The following is a 20,480-nucleotide window of genomic DNA, read 5'->3' as shown; positions in this document are numbered from 1 at the left end:
CATATTTAGCTTGTGATCCACTGTGACCTGCAGATCATTTTCTGCAGTACTCTTTCCTAGGAAGTCATTTCCCATTTTGTATGTGTGCAACTGATTGTTCCTTCTTAAGTGGAGTACTTTGCATTTGTCCATACGGAATTTCATCATATTGACTTCAGACCATTTCTCCAGTTTGTCCAGATTATTTTAAATTTTAATCCTATCCTCCAAAGCACTTGCAAGCCCTCCCATCTTGGTATTCTCTGTTAACTTTATAAGTGTACTCTCTATGCCATTATCTAAATCATTGACAGGAGATATTGAACAGAACTGGACCCAGAACTGATCCCTGTGGGATCCCACTTGATATGCCCTTCCAACTTGACTGTGAACCACTGATAACTACTCTCTCGGAATAGCTTTTGAACAGTTATGCACCTACCTTATAGTGGCTCCATCTTGGTTGAATTTCCCTATTTTGTTTACAAGGTCATGCGAGACAGTATCAAAAGCCTTACTAAAGTCAAGATACATATTTACCACTTCCCCTCTACCCACAAGCCTTATTACCCTGTCAAAGAAAGCTATCCGGTTGGTTTGGCATGATTTGTTCTTGACAAATCCATGCTGTTACTTATCACCTTATTATCTTCTAGGTGTTTGCAAATTGATTGCTTAATTATTTGCTCCATTATCTTTCCATGTACTTAAGTTAAGTTGACTGATCTGTAATTCCCTGGGTTGTCTTTATTTCCCTTTTTATAGATTGGCACCATATTTGCCCTTTTTCAGTCCTCTGGAATTTCTCCCATCTTCCACGACTTTTCAAAGACAATCCCTAATGGTTCAGACATCTCCTCAAGTATTCTAGGATGTATTTAATCAGGTCCTGGTGACTTGAAAATAACTTGTCTAAGTAATTTTAATTTTTAACTTTAACACAGGATATCACTGCAAGACTAGAGGGACTTCAGGAAAGCTACATGCACTGATGTTCCTCCTTCCTACCATGAAGGTATACATGAAGTTAACTTTTGTCTAGTGAGGTTAATACAGGAGTTAGCCATCTTCTCAATTGTGCAGGCAAGCGTCCTATTAGTTGGCCATACTCGGTTTCCCCCATCCCCACGACTGAATACGTATTTTCTACCAGTTATGATCTCATAGGTCATACAGTGCTAGAATGACAATCCACATTCAAGAAGGCCAACAGTTACTAAGAAATATGAATAATGTACATGTTCCACCTACTGCACATTGATTACAGAACAGCAACTGTTGATAAAAATGATAGAAAAATGACAAGGCAGCCAATCTCAAGGAAGCATGTGGTGCTTCTAGAGATAAACACCAGTCACTTCTGCCATCAAAGCACAAGTAAGAGTCTTGCACAGAAAGCCTGAATAATGTAATGTTCACTACCAAAATATCCTGATACATATTATGGCAACTACCATGGATTTTTTCCCCTCAAGTAAATGCCTATGCAACTCTGGATGAAAGATAATCTGCTAATGCCTGTCATAGAGCTCTGAAAAATGCTACTGTTCTGCTTTGTTTTCTAGTTGGTAATGTGGTCTAGATTTTGAAGCTCTTTCTATCATATCACAGGTTGCCGGCTACTCATTAATCCCTGAGTAAAGCATGGGCATCCACATAATATGGTATAGGAGCATGGCTATTATGCACCTGTGTGTTAAAATTAAAGAAATGGTACAAGATTTTGAACTAACTAGTAATTTGGGGGTATCCAGTTTGTGACATCTTAAGTGCAAGTGCTCAGTAAATTCTGAAAATTAGGGCCCCTTTACGGTATCCCCAGTTGAGCACCCAAAAAACAGACTCCCAAAATTACAGCCGTATGTTTAAAGTTTCTTGTTTTCTGTGGCTAACGCTATTTAAAAAGGAGACTATCAAAACTGAATCAATTTTCTGTCATGGCTAAAGTGAAGTACAATATCATTTAGGATTTTTTTAAACGTTTCTTTAGAATTCTTGGCTTATTCTAGTAGCCAAAGAACAAATACTTGAGTATCTTCTTTGCAGCAGGTACAGTCAAAAACAATGTGGTCTATAATGCTTTGGTATTAATGTTAACATTTCCACCAGCGGGTTTAGATTTATGCTTTAGTGTGAAAACCACCTTCTCAGTTATTTTCTTACTGTAACCATTTGCAGCGGGAAGGCAGCATTAACAAAGACTTCTGCATTGTTATTCAGCTTTACAGACGAAATGAAGGAAAATGGACTTCTGAAAATATGCAAAAAAAAACATAGTAAATTCCTTTCTAATATTCTCAGTTCTTTATACTATATGGAAAACATTACTTGTGAAGCAGATTGTCAGCAGTATTTAACGACTGGCTTGTAATTTGACCACCATGAAGGATGGTTCAGAACTGTGAATACTTCTGATACGTTAGGCCTTACTTTCATTTTAAAGTAGATTATAATTTCCTCCCACAATACACACCATTATTATAGAAGCTCATTTCCTTTTCCTGAAACTTCTCACCAAAACAGAGTTGTTTACTGTTTGCATTGAAAACTTTGTCCAAAACATTTATTAGAATAAATTCCATATTCATCTCCTGCTTGAACAAACAGGATTCTATTGTAGCATAGGCTATATTTATAAATTACACTGTACTTACACTTAGGGTTTGTCTACATTGAGCAGCTCAGTCAGTGCAGCAGTCATCAATGCAGTGGCATCAATTGAGCGGATCTGGTGAAGGCACACTCAATCAATTGCCAACCGCTTCTCCCGTCGACTCCAGGACGCCACCAGAACAAGAAGCTATGTTGACAAGAGAGCGTTGACAGTGCAGCTCTGTCAATGCAAGGTAAGTTGAATTCAGTTATGTTACTTGCATAAAATAACTTGCGTACCCTGCATCAATGGAGCCGCACAGTGCAGTCCAGGCCCTAGTCTGTCATAATAGGCAGGAATAAATTATTTTTTCATGTCTGTCCCATAAATACAAAAATGAAAGTCAACATAGCTCATTTGTTGCCCAGTGAGAGACAAGGAGGTTGGAAAGGCAGGTCTTCATACAATGTGAAGGGACAAACAAACATGTAATGATATTTCACATTGTTTTTATTTACATTTTTCTTTATTTTACAAAGAGTGCATAAGTCCATTAAAAAAATGCATGGAGTTTAAAAAAAAAGAAAATGTAAAAATTAACTGGACAATTTTTTAACAAAGTAAAATAATTTTATCTGGTGAATTCAAACAATCATTAAATATACTTCCATCTTACAGAAATGTTACTTAAATATATTACCGGGCCTACTGATTAGTTACACAAGCACAACACTTTCCAGCAGCTACTTAGGTGTTAGAAGATCAACTTCAAGAATCATTGAATACATTATGGATGAGTAATTTTTCATAATAGCCATAAGGCAATCTAATATATATATATATGTGTGTGTGTGTGTGTGAGCAGAACAAGTTTGTGAGGTATTACAGTACATGGGAATCACTCTCCTTGCTCTCTAATAAATAAATTCTTTTGTTAGCAGTTCCACTAGTAAGTCAACTGCAGACATTGTCATTACAGTTTCAATATAAGCGATTCTCTAGTGGCCTTTGATTCAGATTTTCTCTCTGTAAGAGATAAAACAAGTCAAGATGAATAAATACAGTTTGATCCAAGACAATGGACATTAACACAGAGAGGCTCAAAAATAGAGAGCAATATCCTTTTACTATTCATATAAAAATCAGAAATGGGCTATGAAAAAAAAAAAAGATACAGTTGAGAACTTAAGCCTCTTAACAGGATTAATTCCCCACCAATTTTAATAATATAATCAGTTCTAGTACAGTGAACACATCTGAGGGCAAGACTACTATGAAATAATATAAACAACTTTGTTTTTTCAATGGTTAATAAAATTGTTATGTAAGAAAATAATTTGCACTAAGTATTAAGAAAGCAGAACATACAAATCAGAAGGAATACACCAAGTAGCCAAAGAGAACCCTTTCCTGACACTGATATTTTCTCCTGTCCTTCTTCATTCTGTTGTTTAAAGCACAATATTTAACCTGCTGAATCCTCCAAGGTTCTACACTTAGATCATGTCTACACTACGGATGCTACAATAGTACGGATACAGCACCACAGTTATGCCAATGTAGCACCAGAGCAAGATACTAACTACAGCAATGGAAGGGGTTTCTCCTGTTTCTGTAGGAACAACTTCCCCAAGTCATAGTAGCATTCTTTTATTGACCTAGATGTATCTACATTGGAGGGAGTAGGAGATGGAGGCAGGGGCTGTGTGAGATGCCATAGCTAGTGCTCAAGGGTGTGGACTTTTTCACAGCAACTATGTTGACCCAACTTTTAAGTGTAGGCCAAACCTAAGAGAAAGGTCCCAAGTAACTTCTGCTCCTTTTTCTCATCTTCCTCTCTCCACAGAAAACTCTCCTCTCTTCCAAACAAGATCCTCTAACCACTTGTCCTCCCCCATCCTCTAAAGTGAGAAACAGGAAGAATGTCAGGAGGCCGACAGTGGCATGCACATTGCTGGCTCATTTCCTTTCACGGAGCACAATCTCAGACCCCTACCTGAGTACCCAATGTGCCTTGACCTCATCTGTTGCTGGTTCCAGGAAGAGAAAAATTGGGATAGTCAGAACTCATTGTAGGTGGGTCCTAATTCTCCCTTTCAGTAGCCAGATATTTTTGCCTGACTGTGCTCCCTAGCAGCCAGCTCAGTCATTAGAAACAGGCTAGTTCCAATGGTGTTAACTGTTTGGATTGTGGCTAATTCCTAGGTGTTTAATCAGAAGGAAATAAATATTTCTTTTACACTTTCTATGCAAGAGACATTTTCCCTAAAGGAGGACTTGCCTGTTATCTCTCATCTTTGCTATATAATTGGTTTTTCACTATCCTGTTTTTCTTCAGATTCTTCATCAGATCCTAAACGGGAAAAGAGTAAAATTATTAGTTTGGTAAGAAAAGCTCAGGGGTCCTTATTAAAAATCAGTTCAAATTGTGAAGATAATTTCTCCTAAAATGTCTTATTTTAGATTATTTAGCCCTTTACCAGCCTTTTTCTCTCTAAAAGCATTTTATAAACATCAGTTCATTAATAATCCAAACACCACAATGGTACTGCAGTCAATACTGAAATAATGGTATTCATTTATAAGACATGCTAAGACTTGAACTAATTAGCATCATCATAGCACAGTTGTGACCACCACTGGTAAATTATTAACCCCATTTTACAGATAGAAACACAAACAGGTTAAATCACATACTCAAGACCACAGAAGGCATTAGTATAAGAATTAGAATTCTGGAGATCTTCGCATCTAGGTCATGAGCTCAAACCATTGCACTACATACGTCTATAATTAGTAAACTGTTTACAGTGGTGGTGAGTCCTTTCTACATTCCCACCTACAAACTCAACCTATTGTGCCGTATTGGAGAGACTGTCCCTTCAGAATCTAGTGCCCACTCAACAGGGCAAGTCCATTTGACTGAACCTTATTCTGTCTCATGGTGCCATAACACATACACTTAGGGTGAATGAGCCTATAGAAGATTTTTCCAGAGGCTAAGAATTTGTTCTGTAATCCATGCCCAGCTAAGTGATAAGCTACAATTCTAAATTCATTCATTAATAAGGAGATTTTCTGACTTTAAATTACTTATCCCAGTCCTCTAGAAGACATTTATTTAACTTTAAGGTTATTTCTAGACTAGTAACCAGAAAATAAAATGTTGCTATCTAGATTAATTTTAGCAGCCAGTGTTGGAATTCAGAGGCCCAATTAAATTTATATCTAACATCTGCAACACGTAAGCTACTGTGAGGAGGAATCTAATCTAGAATGCAAACCAGATTTTTTGTTACATAAGGGCCTTGTTTGGACAAGTGAGAAAAGAGGAATCAAGACCAATGTAAGATGCTAAAATTCACTGGAAGTTTGGAGGCCACCCTCTCTGTCTATCCATCTCATCTCAAATATGTCCCGCTACCGGTCTCCCATGAGCAACCTTCTCCCGCCTCTTCATCTGGACCTCATCTCTTTGCCTTTACTGCAAATATACTGGCATGTCCCAGATGAAATAGCTCACTCAGCTGGACCCAACTCTGTGCCTTCCACACAGCACTTCCTCTCACTAATTGACAGATTAGTTACTCTGAACAGCTCAGTCACTTCACTAAGGCACAATACCATATTAGCAGAACAGGTGGATCTACCAGTGCTGTGTGGGTACTAAACAAGCCAGACAAGGACTACAAAAAGAAGTTCTGTAGCTATGTTTCACATTATGTATTCCTTTGTCCTCACCACAACTGGCACTGAACACTGCCTGTGGCTAGTGAGAAAGTTCTCTCAGTCCCTGAACCACTCCATCTTTGAATATGTATCTTGGACAGTTATTTTTCTTGTGAGAATCTCATTTGACTGTAACTGTTTATGATGAAAAATGCCTGGGAAACTTACTCTGGATCTGTGCCACAATCTTAAAGCCAAATTGTGGACCTGAGACAACAGTAATGTTGTATTTTTCACATGAAATCTGTGGTAAAAAGTAAAAGCCGCAGAGCTTGGAAGGGTATTTTTTTAAAAAACCAAACTACTGTAAATCATAAAAATTCTTTGTCGTGGCTTAACTGTCTCTATTATTTTGAGGCTATAATTTAAAAGTAACTGTAAAAATCTAACTGCTGCCTAGGTCAGATAGCACCTGCTCTCACCACAATGGTGACTCAGCAAGCATTAACTGCTTACTGAAGATAAAGGAGCTGCAAATACAATAAACTGAAACTGAGCTGTTCCTCTTAAAGGGATACAGTTTTACATTTCCAAAAGGACTAATTTAAAAATATTCCATGTTCCAATAGAGCACCCTCTAAGGGCTTGTCTACACAGTGCAGCAGAGGGGTGTAAACTGCAGAGTGCTCCAAAGTGTTGCACTCTAACTGCCCCGTGTAGACCCTGCTGACTCGCTCTAAAAAGTTCCTAATGCATGTTGACATAGTCCCATACAAAACAGTACTACATTAACATGCATTAGGAATCTTTTAGAGCGAGTCAGCAGGGTCTACATGGGGCAGTTAAAGTGCAACACCTTGGAGCACTCCTCAGTTTATATCTATCCGCTGCACATGGCTGTACATCCTGAAATTTAAAAAAAAGTGTAAAGGGTTTTTCTGCTCTCCTGTCGGCGTATGAGTCTTTTTAGCACAGAAGAAATTGATGAGCAAGGGGAACATTGAAAGTAACTATATGTAAAGCTATCAGACATACAAAGGAAATTAAGCGATAGAGAAAATTTTTACCAACTTTTAGTTACAATAATTACTGGTTTTACTTTTATCAGTGGCAGGAATTTTCAAACGTGTGATCTGCAAGTTAAAGAGTGTCCCTTAAACATCTATGCTATGTTTATTGCACAGCTTCCCCAAAGGGCTGTAAACTATTTTGTGACATTCTAGACCACCACCTAGACGGGTGGTTCTCAAACCTTTTGGCTCGAGGGCCACAAATATAATACTTACAACCCTGAAGGGCCACCTGTCTCCGCCACTGCAGCCAAACGGAAGGAGTTCAGCAAAGAGGATCTCCCATTCCCCTGGATGCACCAGGGAAACCATGCGCTCCACCTGGGTTCCTATGCAGCGGCTGCCTTCTGCAGCCAGGGGGGGATGGGAGATCAGTGCTCCCCTCCCTCTGCTCCAGCAGGGACCCCAGCATGTAGATCCACGAGGAGTGCTTTGCCATGCTGCCTACTACAGTCAAGGGGAAGGGAGCACTGATCTCCCATTCCCTTGGCTGCAGCAAGGAGCCTGCACCAGCAACGTGCTCTACCTGGGTACTTAGGCAGCAGCTCCCTTCTGCAGCCTCTCTGAAAGATCCAACAGGCCATGGGTTGGGAACCGCTGACCTAGACACATACTGAAAAGTTCTGAGTTACCTTTCATTCACTGTATCCAAATGTTGCCCTTCATTCTCTTTTTAGTCTCTCTCCTCGTGGACAATGAAAAATATGGTGATCAATTTATATATCCATTGATACTGCCTATATTATTCCTGACTTTAAATTTATTAGCTGAGCTTGCAAAGACCTTACACTCAACTTGATGGCATTTCTCCGTTCATAACTCAGTATCTTTCATTTCTAAAATTTCAAGGAATGTTCTAGGCATCAATGGCCAGACCCCTATTGATTTGGGGGAAAATTGGAAAACCATAATGGGGAAAATGAGGGACCTCTACAATAGTCTACAGATCAAACAACTGGTTGCTGGCATCCAACAATGTCTTCCAGCATGACAATACCGTATCTAATCTCTGCTTGTCTTTCCAATACAGTAACATATTGACACCCTGAATGGTATATCTTCCACAAAAATAATAATGGTATGGAGGGGAATGGGATGCATGCAGGTGTATACACTGCCCCTTGTATGAAGGGGACAATGGAGGTTCACACAAAGCCCATGAAGGAACCTAGCATAGAAGAGGGGAAGAATGGTGGGCACACAATTTTGGAAGAGGGAAATTGGAGGGACCATGGTATAGGATGCACACAGAACTGTGGGAGGAATGGAAGAATGCAAGGATCCCCTGGTGTGGGCAATAAACTTGATCAATACAACGTAAAGAAGCAGTAAGGATCATTTCTAGAATGAGCAGAGTCTTCACCAGACCTTTTAAAATCCCCGTCTCAAAGGTTGGTATCAAACCCCAATTCTCTTCTTGGCTGCAGTAGACTGGACAGCACATCACTAATTTTTTTTTAAAAATAAAAACTCTGTTTTTGTACCACTAATTTGGATTAGATCTAGCTGCTTACTTCTGCAAATATTCCTCAAAAATCTACTGGAAACCAGATTAGACCAGTGGATATTTATTATAATTTTCTAAAATATTTCCTGATTTAAAGTTACCTGTAAGATTTATTTTTACTCTGTGCATCTTTCAATGACTCTACCATTGCACAGAGTCTACAGATTCATGCAAGAAATAATTATAGGTTTCAAAATAAGGTTACAAGGATAACAATGCAATACTTCAGATACTCAACCTTATACCTCAGCATTATAACCTATTAGATAGCTATCGTCATCTCTCAGATACAACAACAGGTGACTCAGTACATGAGTACAGGAGCAATGAACTGTTTTATTCTGTGCTCTACATTGTCCTAATACCGATCATCACCACTAGATGGAACTATATGACCGCTATCTTTATTATACTATGATGCCAACAGTTTAGTGTTATAATGTACTAACTTCAGCAGTTAATACCCCTTCTTGATAAAGTTTTTCATTATAACAAGATCATCCTTGATTATCTTGCACTCTTGCTCCTGTGTGATACTTCTACATTAACCGGCACATAATATGACAAGATCATCCTTGATTATCTTGCACTCTTGCTCCTGTGTGATACTTCTACATTAACCGGCACATAATATGCAAAACAACTCTCTGCCAATAGTAGCTTCATGGACATAAAATACTGTACTTATCACAAATACAAAGTTATTAAAAATGGATATTTCATCTACCCGTGTTTCTCCTTTGTACAGAGATTGCCAGTGTGTCCTATAGGTTGTTGCTCATTATTACAAGCACCTCTACCCCTCAGCTGATTATTAAGCTTTTGTTGCTGTCTAACCCCTGTACAATCCTCTCTTAGCCCAGTGGAAGATTACCTAACTGATAACACTTCCCCAAAGCACCTGAGACCTGAAGCATTCTATGTAGCTTTCCTTAGTACAGGAACACAGCTATCAACAACTGCAAAGCTTTTCTTCTCTTTATTGCTCTTTGAACAGCACAAACCAAAGTTTGATTTGCAAAATTTCTGGATTTAATTTTAATGGCTTGGAATAGATCCAAAGAACATCATAGGTCCCATGGAATAAGCATGGAAGAGGCCTGCCACCGAAAGGACCTGGCTCACTCCAGTCACTGCAGGTGACCACTGCAATGCTCTGATCCTGCTGCAGCAGCAAACAGCAGCAGAAGGGGTGAGATGGGATTGCTTCCAGAAAGTGTTTTGCTAGGTGCCAAAAGCCTTTCAGCCAGCTACGTGAAATAGTTAACAAGACCAGCAGTCCAGATTCCTGACGGATAAGCTCCTCACATAAAGTTAAGTGTGATGATTGTTTGTTTTACCCGCAACCGTGACAGGACAGAAAACTGTGAAGAGTCCCTAATGGAACTGTAAGGGTAGGAATTCAACCTGTGAAAACTGATGCCACAGTGTGTCCTCATAAAAACACACCTCACAAGATCTCAGGAAGATATTTATAATATTTTGCAGATGTTAATATTTGATTTGATTTCAGATTTTAAGATGTATGAACAGATAGCACGACTGCGTGAAGTTCTTGTCTGAAAAATGGCATTGTGGGGTTCCATGTTTGTTTCGCAAAGAATTCAGCTGTAGTTCATTCTACAAGTAAACAGATGACATTCTATCTGCACTCCCTGCCAACTCATCCATGGATTGGATAGTAAAGCTGTTTCTTTCTGGTTTGTGTCTAGTCACCGCTTACACTGACCCAACTGAGGTGCATTGTAGGTGTAGTTAACGTGCAACTGAAGTTTGCCTCAACAGAACTCAGCATGCTTACATTTTATACATCTATAACACTTAGTTCTGTTTAGATTTTCTGATGACATGAGAGCAAGAAACGCCTTGATCTCAAGTTCTGATCTGTTTTAAATATGTTGGCTTTTCCATTTAATTGACTGTCATCTTGTTTTTGCATTATGTATAATACGACTCAGACCTTCCTGTTTTCTGGTACTAAAACTATAAAATTACTGTGTCACTGCCCTTTAGATTAGATATACTCTCCATGGGAAAAATCTGCAGGAAAACTAACACCAACAGAAAATTATTCTCTGCATACACATTCTGAACAAAATTACCTGCTGCAGATTCAGGAGGAGAATAAAACTGCCCATCAGAGAGGAGTCCAGGCTGAAGAAGAGCCGCTCGCTCAGACGCACCTTGGACCAGCAAGAGCCCTAAAAAAAGCAATAATTAGAAATGTGCATCACTGTCACCTCTATCAGTCGGAATGTAAGGTACTATATTATAAAAAGTTTGTTTCCCCGGGGTCTGTGTAAGTTGTGTTACTGCAAGACACTATTTCAATACAAAGGAGCTCATAAAAGACGGTTACTTACCTTGTAACTGTTGTTCTTCGAGATGTGTTGCTCATGTCCATTCCATTGTAGGTGCACGGTTACCGGAAAACTTTTCCCCTTAGCAAATCTCATAGGACTGGCTACGACACTCCCTGGAGTCCTGCACACATGGCGTGGTATATGAGGGGCTGCTAGCCCTACGCCCCCCCAGTTCCTTCTTGCTGTCAACTCCGACAGTGGGCGGCTCAGCCTTTCAGCTTCCATGCTGTCAGGTGGACGGACTCCAGGTCCGGGTGCAGAAGGTGCCCCTGGTCCTGAGAAAGTAGATCGTACCACCTTGGTGGCTCCAGAGGAGGGGCAACCGATGTGGAGGCCCTGGTCTTCTTCTGACCAAGTCCCTTGGGTACTGTGACCGGAGCTGATGTGTGCCCCCTCCCATCCCAGGTCCGAAGCATCTGACACTAGTCTCATTGTGGGGCCCCTGTCCGTAAAGGGCATTCCTGCCATCACCATTCAGGGGTTCTAACCACCACTCTAGGAAGGCCAGGACCCGTGGGGGCACCATGACAATCCTGTCCACTGGGTGCCTGCTCAGGGCGTAAGCCAAGGCCAGCCATAGCTGAAGCAGTCTGAGCTTCAGGCAGGAGTGGCGGAGCACATAGGTGCGCACTGCCATATGGCATAGTAGCTGTAGGCAGACTCGTACAGTTGTAAGGGGGAAGGTCCGGAGATTCCTGATCAGGCCAGACATGGTCTCGAACCAGGCCTGTGGCACGAATACTCTGGCTTGCATCAAGTCAAGAACGGCCTAGTAAACTCTATCTTTTGCACAGGCATCAGAGTAAACTTCTGCTCATTTACTAGCAGGCTCAGCTGGTGATAGGTGGCTCACACAAGGTCCAGACTGGCTTGGGCCTGAGCCCTCCACCTGCCTCTGATTAATCAGTCGTCCAGATATGGGTAGATCTATACCCCTCAACGCCGGAGATATGCAGCCACCATTGCCATGCACTTTGTGAACACCATCAGGACTGATGATAGGCCAAACAGGAGGGCTGTAAACTGGTAGTGGGAACCCCCCACCATGAACCTGAGGAGCTTTCTGTGACCTGGAAAGACTGATATGTGAAAATATGCATCCTTCAAATTGAGGGCAGCATACCTGTCTCCTGGATCCAGGGAGGGGATAATAGAGACCATCCGGAATTTTTGCCTTCTGCCTCGCAGGTCCAGGATGGGTCTGAGTCCTCCTTTGGCCTTCGGGATGAGGAAATATCGGGAGTAGAAACCTCATCCTCTCATATCAAGCAAGACCTCATATCAAGGAGTTGCTTGTGAGAGGGGTCCCTGAAGAGGGACGGTGATGGGAAGGTGCAGGAAGGAGAGGAAAATTGGAGGGTATAGCCCGTTCCAATGGTGCCCAGGACCCAGCGGTCTGATGTTATATGGGCCAGGATGGGAGGAAAGGAGCGAGATAGTTTAGGAAAGGTGGGGATGCAGGATCCAGGTGCGAGGCTGGAATGCTGTCCTCGTGTGCACCAAATTGAGTGCCACTGACTGCCTGAGCATCAGGAAGTAGGCGGCTGAGCAGTTGAGGAAGAAAGCGGGCCCTGCCTATGCCACCTAACGTTCCCCTCTCTCTCTCCTCTTGTAGGTCCCAAAGTGCTGTGCTGGGAACCTGGGCTGCTGCTGGCTCTGCTGGGGCTGAAACTGCCTCCTGGAAGCTTGCGGCATGTAAAGACCTAATTAGTGCAGAGTTGCCCGTGAGTCTTTAAGCTCATGGAGCTTTGCATCCGTCTGCTCTGAGAAGAGTGCAGCCCTGTCGAACGGTAGGTCCTGGATGGACTGCTGCACCTCCTGGGAAAGACCGGATGACTGGAGCCACGAGCAACGGCACATGAACATCCCCGAGGCCATTGCTCTTGCCCCTGAGGCGGCAGCGTCTCAGGCGGCCGCTCTGGCCCTCCTCCAAAACCATGGAGAAGCTTTGCGCCTAATCCAGAGGTATGGCCTCCCCAAAATGCTTGAGGGAGTCCCATGAGTTATAATTATACCTCCCTAACAACACCTGTTGGTTGGTGATGTGGAACTGGAGGCTGGCAATAGAATAAATTTTTCTCCCAAACAAGTCCAGTTTCTTGCTGTCCTTGTTTTTGGGAATTGAGCCAGGCTGACCCTGTCTGTCCCTTTCATTTACCACCTCCACCATTGGGTAGCTTGGTGCACGGTGAGTGAACAAGTATTTGAACCCTTTTTCTCCACCCTCTTTGAGGTTGGGGGCAGGGAGGATGGAGTTTGCCAGACGCCCTGGGCCAACTTTTAGGACCCCTTCATGCACAGGTCATTTGTCTGCTCCTGCATCTTTTCTGCCTCTAGTCCAAGGTTGGAGGCCACCCCTTTTAGGAGCTCCTGACTCGCCCGGAAGTCGTACAGGGGAGCCAATGGGCCTGCCACCAGTGCCTCATCCAGGGAGAAAGAGGAGGACTAATCCGGTGCTGGAGGGGCGGCACTTCTGCTGAGTGTGCAGGGAGCCTCCACAGATGTACCTTCCATAGGGTCCGACTCCTCCCCTGACTGAGCTGGCGGTGCTGGGGCCCCCGATTGCTTCCCTGACGAGACAAGGAAGTAGGGTCCTGAGGTCACCTCTACCCCCTAGGAGCTCCAGTACTGCCCCTGGGGTGGTCATTGGTCCTGAGGCCACCCTAGAGGGGCTGGGCAGAGACCTCGCTCTTGCCCCTCAGGTTGGGGAGGTTGGGTGCGGGGAGCCACTGGGTCCTTCTCCTCCTCCACACCCTCCCCACCCCGGTGACCAGCATCGCCTGGAGCTCGACCGACTCTCCATCTCATGGTACCGAGGGGAGGAGGATGGTGAGGGTATCTGTGCCTCCTATCCCAGCGCTCCCTTGACCGACGTCTCGGGGATGGGGAGTATGATTCCAGTGACTGGTGGCATTGCTGCGTGGACCAACTCGGTGAGGAAGACCGCCCGCGGTAAGATGAGGAAAGGAGCAGCGTCTGGACGACCAGGAGCCTCTCGATACCAAAGTCCACGAGGTTCTTCCCTGGGTGAGTGCCACGATGCCAGTGACCGAGTTCTGCGCCGCCCATGCGTGGGCAAACTCATCGGTGCCGGTGACCGAGAATGGTGCCAGGCTCCAGACAGGGAGCGTCTGCTCAATACAGAGCAGGACCTGTGTCGACTCACTGATGCCGCTGCCTTTGGAGCCGGTGATCATGAGTGACGCTTTGGGCTGTCTGGGCTCCTCCGGTACTGGTGCTCCATCCCCAGAGACCGCGTCGGTGCCGGGGCATGCACCCCAGGGGATCAGCCTCTCAGTGGGAACCGATCTCCTCCATGGCAACCCATTTTGTGGAGAGGTGTGTTGCAGGTCTGGTGAGGTGTGCAGCTACTGGGTGGGACCCACTGGAGGCTTTTTCCTTGATGTGGGCGCCCTACCCCTTGCCCTTTCCATCCAGGCCAAGGTGCGTGGGACGAGCAGGGCCAAAAGGTCAGCCACCGCCTGAAGCACTTCCAGCACTGACAGCACCACAAAGTGAAGTGGTCCCCTTCCGCACTCCAGAGTCGGGGGGAGCTCTGCGGAGGGGCTCACTGCCCCGGGTGAAACCTGCCAATGCGGGGGGTTGCTCGGCCCACTGGCTCTGAGCTATCCCAGTGCTCGCGTCCTTAGCCTTCTTTTGCGCGGGGGAGTGGTCAGCTGCCAGACACTGTTTTCTGTGCTTCTTCCTTTGCGGTGAAGAGAAAGCCTGGTGCCATGATGGAGTCGGTGCCAGCAGAGCACTCTGCACCAACCTGGTGCTCAGTGCTGAAAGAGAGCAGGACGGCTCTGACGCCAGTCTCAGGGCCGCCTCCATTAACAAGGTCTTCAGACGGATATCTCAGTCCTCTTGAGTCCTCGGTCTGAGCGCTTTACAGATGCGGCACTTGTCCTTCCAATGAGACTCCCCCAAAGCACTTTAAACAGCCTTCATGGGGGTCACTAATTGGGAAGGCCTTCCCACAGGATTTACAAGGCTTAAAGCCCGGTAGTCGGGGCATACCCCGATGCCAGGAGGAGGTCCCTAATGGGACTACCTCATCTACTACAACAACTGTAACTAACAACTATCTAAACAGCTACTTAACAAGTACTTATAAAACAAAAGGCTACAGCTAAGAGGCACTCGCCGAAGCAAGTAAGAACGCAGTTCCAGTAAACATCAATGGCGGAAAGAAGTAACTGAAGGGGCGTAGGGCCAGCAGCACCTCATATACTGCGCCATACGTGCCGGACTCCAGGGGGGTGCCAAAGCCGGCCCTACAGAATCTGTTAAGGAGAAATGTTTTCCGGTAACCATGCATGGGGCACGCATGCACCTACAATGGAATGGACATGAGCAAGTACTCAAAAAAGAAAAATGGACTTACCCTTTGGTGGGTGGGACTGGGAAGGAGGTACTAAGCCTCATAAAGAAGCAAAGAGTGCTGCAGAAAAATGCCTGAAAATCAGACAGTCATATTTGTTTTGATGAGGAAGATGCACAATTCTGAGTGAAGCTGAAGGGAGGATATGAATACCATCACAAATAGGAAACACCTTCTAGTTATCTAAATAATCTTGTTATTAATTTGTGCTAATTATACCACATTGTCTAAATTAAAGTGGTTTCTTTTTCTAAAGTATGAACTGTTCACTCCACCAGCCAATACAATATATCCTTGCTAACTAAAGTTCTATTTATGGGAATGAATTCAAGTGTTGGGGTAGCGAAGAAAGAAAAATCAAACATAAGGCATATGCATGGACTGGTACTGCCATTTCTACCATTTACATTCAGCCAGTCTCAGAATCGCAGGTGTTGGATATGGAAGACATACTAGAGCTTTTAATGCATTCCCATGCCAATATAGGAATACTCCCAACTTTTGGGGAGGAGAGTGGGGGAAGGTACTTTTACAGATTCAAATTCCCCATCCTTTATTCACTGTCTGATGGAAACTGCCGTTTTTTTAAAATGTTACCATCAATGATGCTGTACTAAACACTGAAATAGCTAATGACAAATAATGTGTGATAGTAGATGATTTTGTAATCAGAGCTGAACCTAGTTTTCTATCTTAGCCAACCAGTTCCTTAGGAGGCAACAATCTAAAGAAACCAAATATTAGTAGCGAGTGGGAAAATGGAGACCAAAATGGCTATTACAAGTGATGAGTCAATAAACAGGTGAGTAAAAACAAAGGGTCATACAATTTAAAATTTCACCTGATGGATAAACCTCAAAATTAGGCAACTCAGTGCAGGGAAGCACCAAACACTTGGATGCTTACCTGCACTTCTTGGCCTACAAGACTGATCTGAAAGTCTTTCAAGAAGCAGCTCCCATGAGGCTTCCACAGTGCTTTTACTTCTAGCATGTCTGGAAATTCTCTCCATATTTTAACAGAAACCACAAAATGCAGAAATATGTGAGAATGAAATATAATACAAAGAGAGTTAATCTCATTTTTTCAAATCTCAAAATAAGTGTGGGTTCCATTCAAATAGATCAAGGTAGTTTTATCCAGGTGATTAGCCCATGTCTAATTACAATAAATACATGTATATGCCTGTTCCTACTTATGAAAATAATGAACTAGAATCCTAATATCCCACATTCCATTCTTTTTAAAATACAGAAAAGAAAACAACTGTACTTTCCATAATTTTTGCTTTAACTTAGAACACTTGACTACAGTATTTTTCTATGCAGCAAAAAAATTTACAAAAAAAAATCACATTTTTCTTCCTTTCTTCACATTTTTCTTGCTTCGTGTAATTATAGAAATTGATCTTGACAACTGAAAACAGTTCCTACTGTAGTAAGACTTCATATTGTATATTATACATAAAATACTGAACATCTATAACCACAGACTTGGGGAGAAATCCCAAGACATACTAAACACCTGCAATTCTCAAGTACAAGGAAGGAGTCCTATGGACTGTCTAAAGTAGCTGCACAACAATGCTATACAACAGGAAACAGCATTTTCTTTAAAAATATTAGTAGCTCAAACAAGAGCACACTTACTTCAAAACAGAAGACTCTTAGAACAGGACTATAACTATCCCCTTTAACTCACCAAAAATGGAATAAACCATTTAGTTTTTCAACAATTTCTACGAACTTAACCGCAAAAAGATGTAGGTTGCATATGTCAAATATTTTCTTGATTTATAAAAGACATGCTTAAAAACTGGACTGCTAATTTAAAAAAAAAAAAAAAAAAGATTTTCAATTCACAAAGCTGCTTAGCTACTGCTGGGATCCTGTGCCATGTAAGTGACAGAATAAAAATAACTGACTAATTAGCAAGACAAAAGTGATGCATTAAATGTTTCTATTTAGTTTTTATTTTTTAAAATAAACAAACCCCTCCCCTCTAATTTAATTATATTCTTTTAGATGAGAAGGGATACTGAGAGGGTGAAAAGATTTGGTGCTCCAATGTGCTGGATTAATTGTAATGTGCTTTGGAGAGGGGAAATTGAGCTCCACTGTTGATGCCACTATCAAGATTTATGGACCTAAGAGGCAAACATTCACTTGTTTTAGACCAGCTTTAAACTGGTTATGTAAATATGAAGGTTCAATATACTATTACCAAGTCTGAACCTTCCAGTGATTGAAACTAGAGAATGTTTCTTATAGAAAAACATGTACTTTTTCAAGATCCTGCCAATTAATGTTATTCTCACAAATAAAATACACAACAAATCAATTAATGCAAATCCCTCTACTTTTGCTCCCACAAGCCTATATGAGGTCTTTAGCCTCCAAGCTCCTCCTTTGCCCCTCACTTGCCTTTTCTTGAGGCAGCAGCAGCAGTTTATAGGTTGTTCTGGTACATTACTGTGAGAGTCACCCAGCTAAAATTTTTATTTACCCCAGCTATATGCAGTGTTTTTATTAAAAGATGGAAAGATATATGAAAATAGGACGTGCTATTGGGTTTAGGCAAGTTTCCAACGTAGTTCTCCCATAATGCGTAATGTTGGCATTCCTGAGCCAGATAAAACACATGATCTTCTAGTCACAAATTCCTCCTCCATTTCAAGATGGGAGAAAATAAAAGGATAAGGATAAGACAGGGAGTGTTAATGCAGCTGTGTTGGCCCCAGGATATTATAAACACAAGCTGATTGAGGTAACATCTTTTATTGGACCAATAAAATATATTATCTGACCCATTTTGTCTCAAGAATTGGATACACTGCTAGTTTTCTGTACTTCACCATTAGCAGTTTTTGGTGTGCAAGGGAAAAGTACTCATCATAAAAGGTAGAAAAAAGTATGAGGTAGACTGCAATAACTGAGGTGACTATAAGAAGTAAACTTACTGTTTTCTTCTTCTGCTTCTTGTGGTAACACTTTAAAATCCAGGAACCAGGTTTCTATCCAGGCAAGTATGAAGGATATAATGGGTAGCACATAGCCAAAAGCACCTTGGGAAAACAACTTGAAAAAACAAAACACCACATTTTTCCTCATGGAAAACCATGATTTTAAATAAATAAATTAAAATTTGATCTGAATATATACCTTTGAGAGAATTACTTTTGCTAATAAAAAGGCACTGGTCACTGCTGTTGTAAACTGAAAAAGACAGTGTTAAAATAGTTAAAACTGTGCTTATAATTGTGGATTTACTTTCTCAGCACAATACAACAATGTATTAATCACTGAGACCTGAAATCCAAAGTCACAGCAATCTCATTAAAAGTTATGCAACAATTAACGAGGTCATAATTTAGTAAGATTGAGGTGACAACATGTTGAAAAGTCAACTCAAATTAGGTTGTCGAGGAAGGTATTAAAGTAACCATTTTAATTTGGATGCCCCAAAACACAGGGGTACTCACCTACCTCCACACAGCAGAGATGGTAACTTTTAATTGTGCAGATACTGAGTAATAAATTGTGACTTAACTACCTATTGATAATACCTTATTTTGTAAAGTGTCACCCATTTAAAGATATACCTACTTCAGGGAGAGAAAAAACAGCTATTATTCCAAATAGCTACCCAGCTACCCTGCTATTCATTTCGCAAGCCATTTTAAAGAACCAAACACTCATATAGGTTCTATATTTGGGTAAACAACCTAGAAAAATGTTTCAAGTAGTATGAATAGTGAAGGGTTTTGGGGGGAGATTGGGAGTGGGGGGATTGCTAAATGCAACAGGAGAGAGGGGAAATGAGATTTTAAAAAAATAAATTTGTTTATGAAATTTGTGATCATGAAAGCAAGGAGCTAATGGTATTCACTTGACCTAGGCATACTGTGAACAAACGCTCTGCATCCTTCCCTACATGGCTCTGCTAATGTACAGTGGTCCAGCATCTCTCCAATACCAATTTGCAGCAAACTGTGTGGTTCTTTTCAGATGAGAACAAGGGAGATTTAAAATCAGATTTTTATATCTCCTCTAATGCGTTACCACTTGTGATGGGTTTGGCTTGCGGTCTCACAGCCCCTTTTGTAAAGCTGGAAGATGCCAAGCTGATTAAATATTTCTAACTCTACAAGTCAAATTATAGGCAAGGGGATTTTGAGATAAACACACTTTAGAATAAAAGAATCGCTCCCGAATTCAGCAGCTAGATGTACACCTGTGGCAATTCGGTGATGTATTTTTACTGAATTAAGAGACTCAGGTTCAGATCCAGCTGAGTGCAAGACATATTGTATATTGCTCCTTTGAAAATGTTTGACATAGAAATGCAAACACAATTAAACAAACATAGCAGCACAATGTGGAAAAAAAAATGCTTTCTTGGGTCTACAATATAGTGAGCCAGCAGTATGTGCTTTATTATATTACAGTCCGCAGCATTCACTGTAAACCACCATATGGGTGGAAGCATCAGTCAGAGCCATTAAATGTGTTAAATTCCCACTCCTCTTCATATCAGTTACAGAAATAGCTGTGTTAATGAATTTTACTCCAATCCACTCAAAAATCCTTCAGAATTTCCCATTTTACAGGTGGTCTATGGGCAGCATTTTGAACCACAGTACACAGCAAGATGAGCACAGTGGCACATGCCTAAAATCTCAGGAATGTGGAGGTGAGTGCAACATATGAACTCAGGAGTTTGGGGAGGTAGTATGCGTTTGAATGTCTGCACACTAACTTTGGTATCAATATGGCATTCTCCTTCCTCACAACCCTCCCTGGATAAAGCTGCCTAGTTTCCAGTGGTTAACTGGATTTTTCAAACTCTGGTCTAAAGAAATCAAGTCAGATGGAACAAGGGGTTGTGAAGTGGGCATGGCAAATAGAGCAACATA

At 42.0% G+C, this 20,480-nt stretch overlaps 1 protein-coding gene across 3 annotated transcripts in view; it reads right to left on the bottom strand.

Moving 5' to 3' along the window:
- Window positions 1–3,064: 3,064 nt before the first annotated feature.
- STARD3NL (STARD3 N-terminal like) overlaps window positions 3,065–20,480 on the bottom strand; it is a 49,078-nt gene continuing 31,662 nt past the window's right edge. For 2 of the 3 annotated variants that reach the window (XM_067562520.1, XM_067562521.1), the window contains 4 exons: window positions 18,727–18,780; window positions 18,525–18,642; window positions 10,921–11,019; window positions 3,065–4,925 (listed from right to left, as the gene is read on the bottom strand). In XM_067562520.1, the coding sequence (XP_067418621.1) occupies window positions 4,873–4,925; window positions 10,921–11,019; window positions 18,525–18,642; window positions 18,727–18,780 (324 nt within the window). In that variant the 3' untranslated portion in view covers window positions 3,065–4,872. The remainder of the gene's footprint in view (window positions 4,926–10,920; window positions 11,020–18,524; window positions 18,643–18,726; window positions 18,781–20,480) is intronic. The other variant, XM_067562522.1, reaches the window with a different exon arrangement.

The sequence above is a fragment of the Emydura macquarii genome, unplaced genomic scaffold (genome assembly GCF_026122565.2).
Source record: "Emydura macquarii macquarii isolate MOO-44397 ecotype Brisbane River unplaced genomic scaffold, CSIRO-AGI_Emac_v2 contig_2432, whole genome shotgun sequence".
Taxonomy (NCBI): Eukaryota; Metazoa; Chordata; order Testudines; family Chelidae; genus Emydura; species Emydura macquarii.
This window is presented reverse-complemented; position numbering and strand designations above follow the sequence as displayed.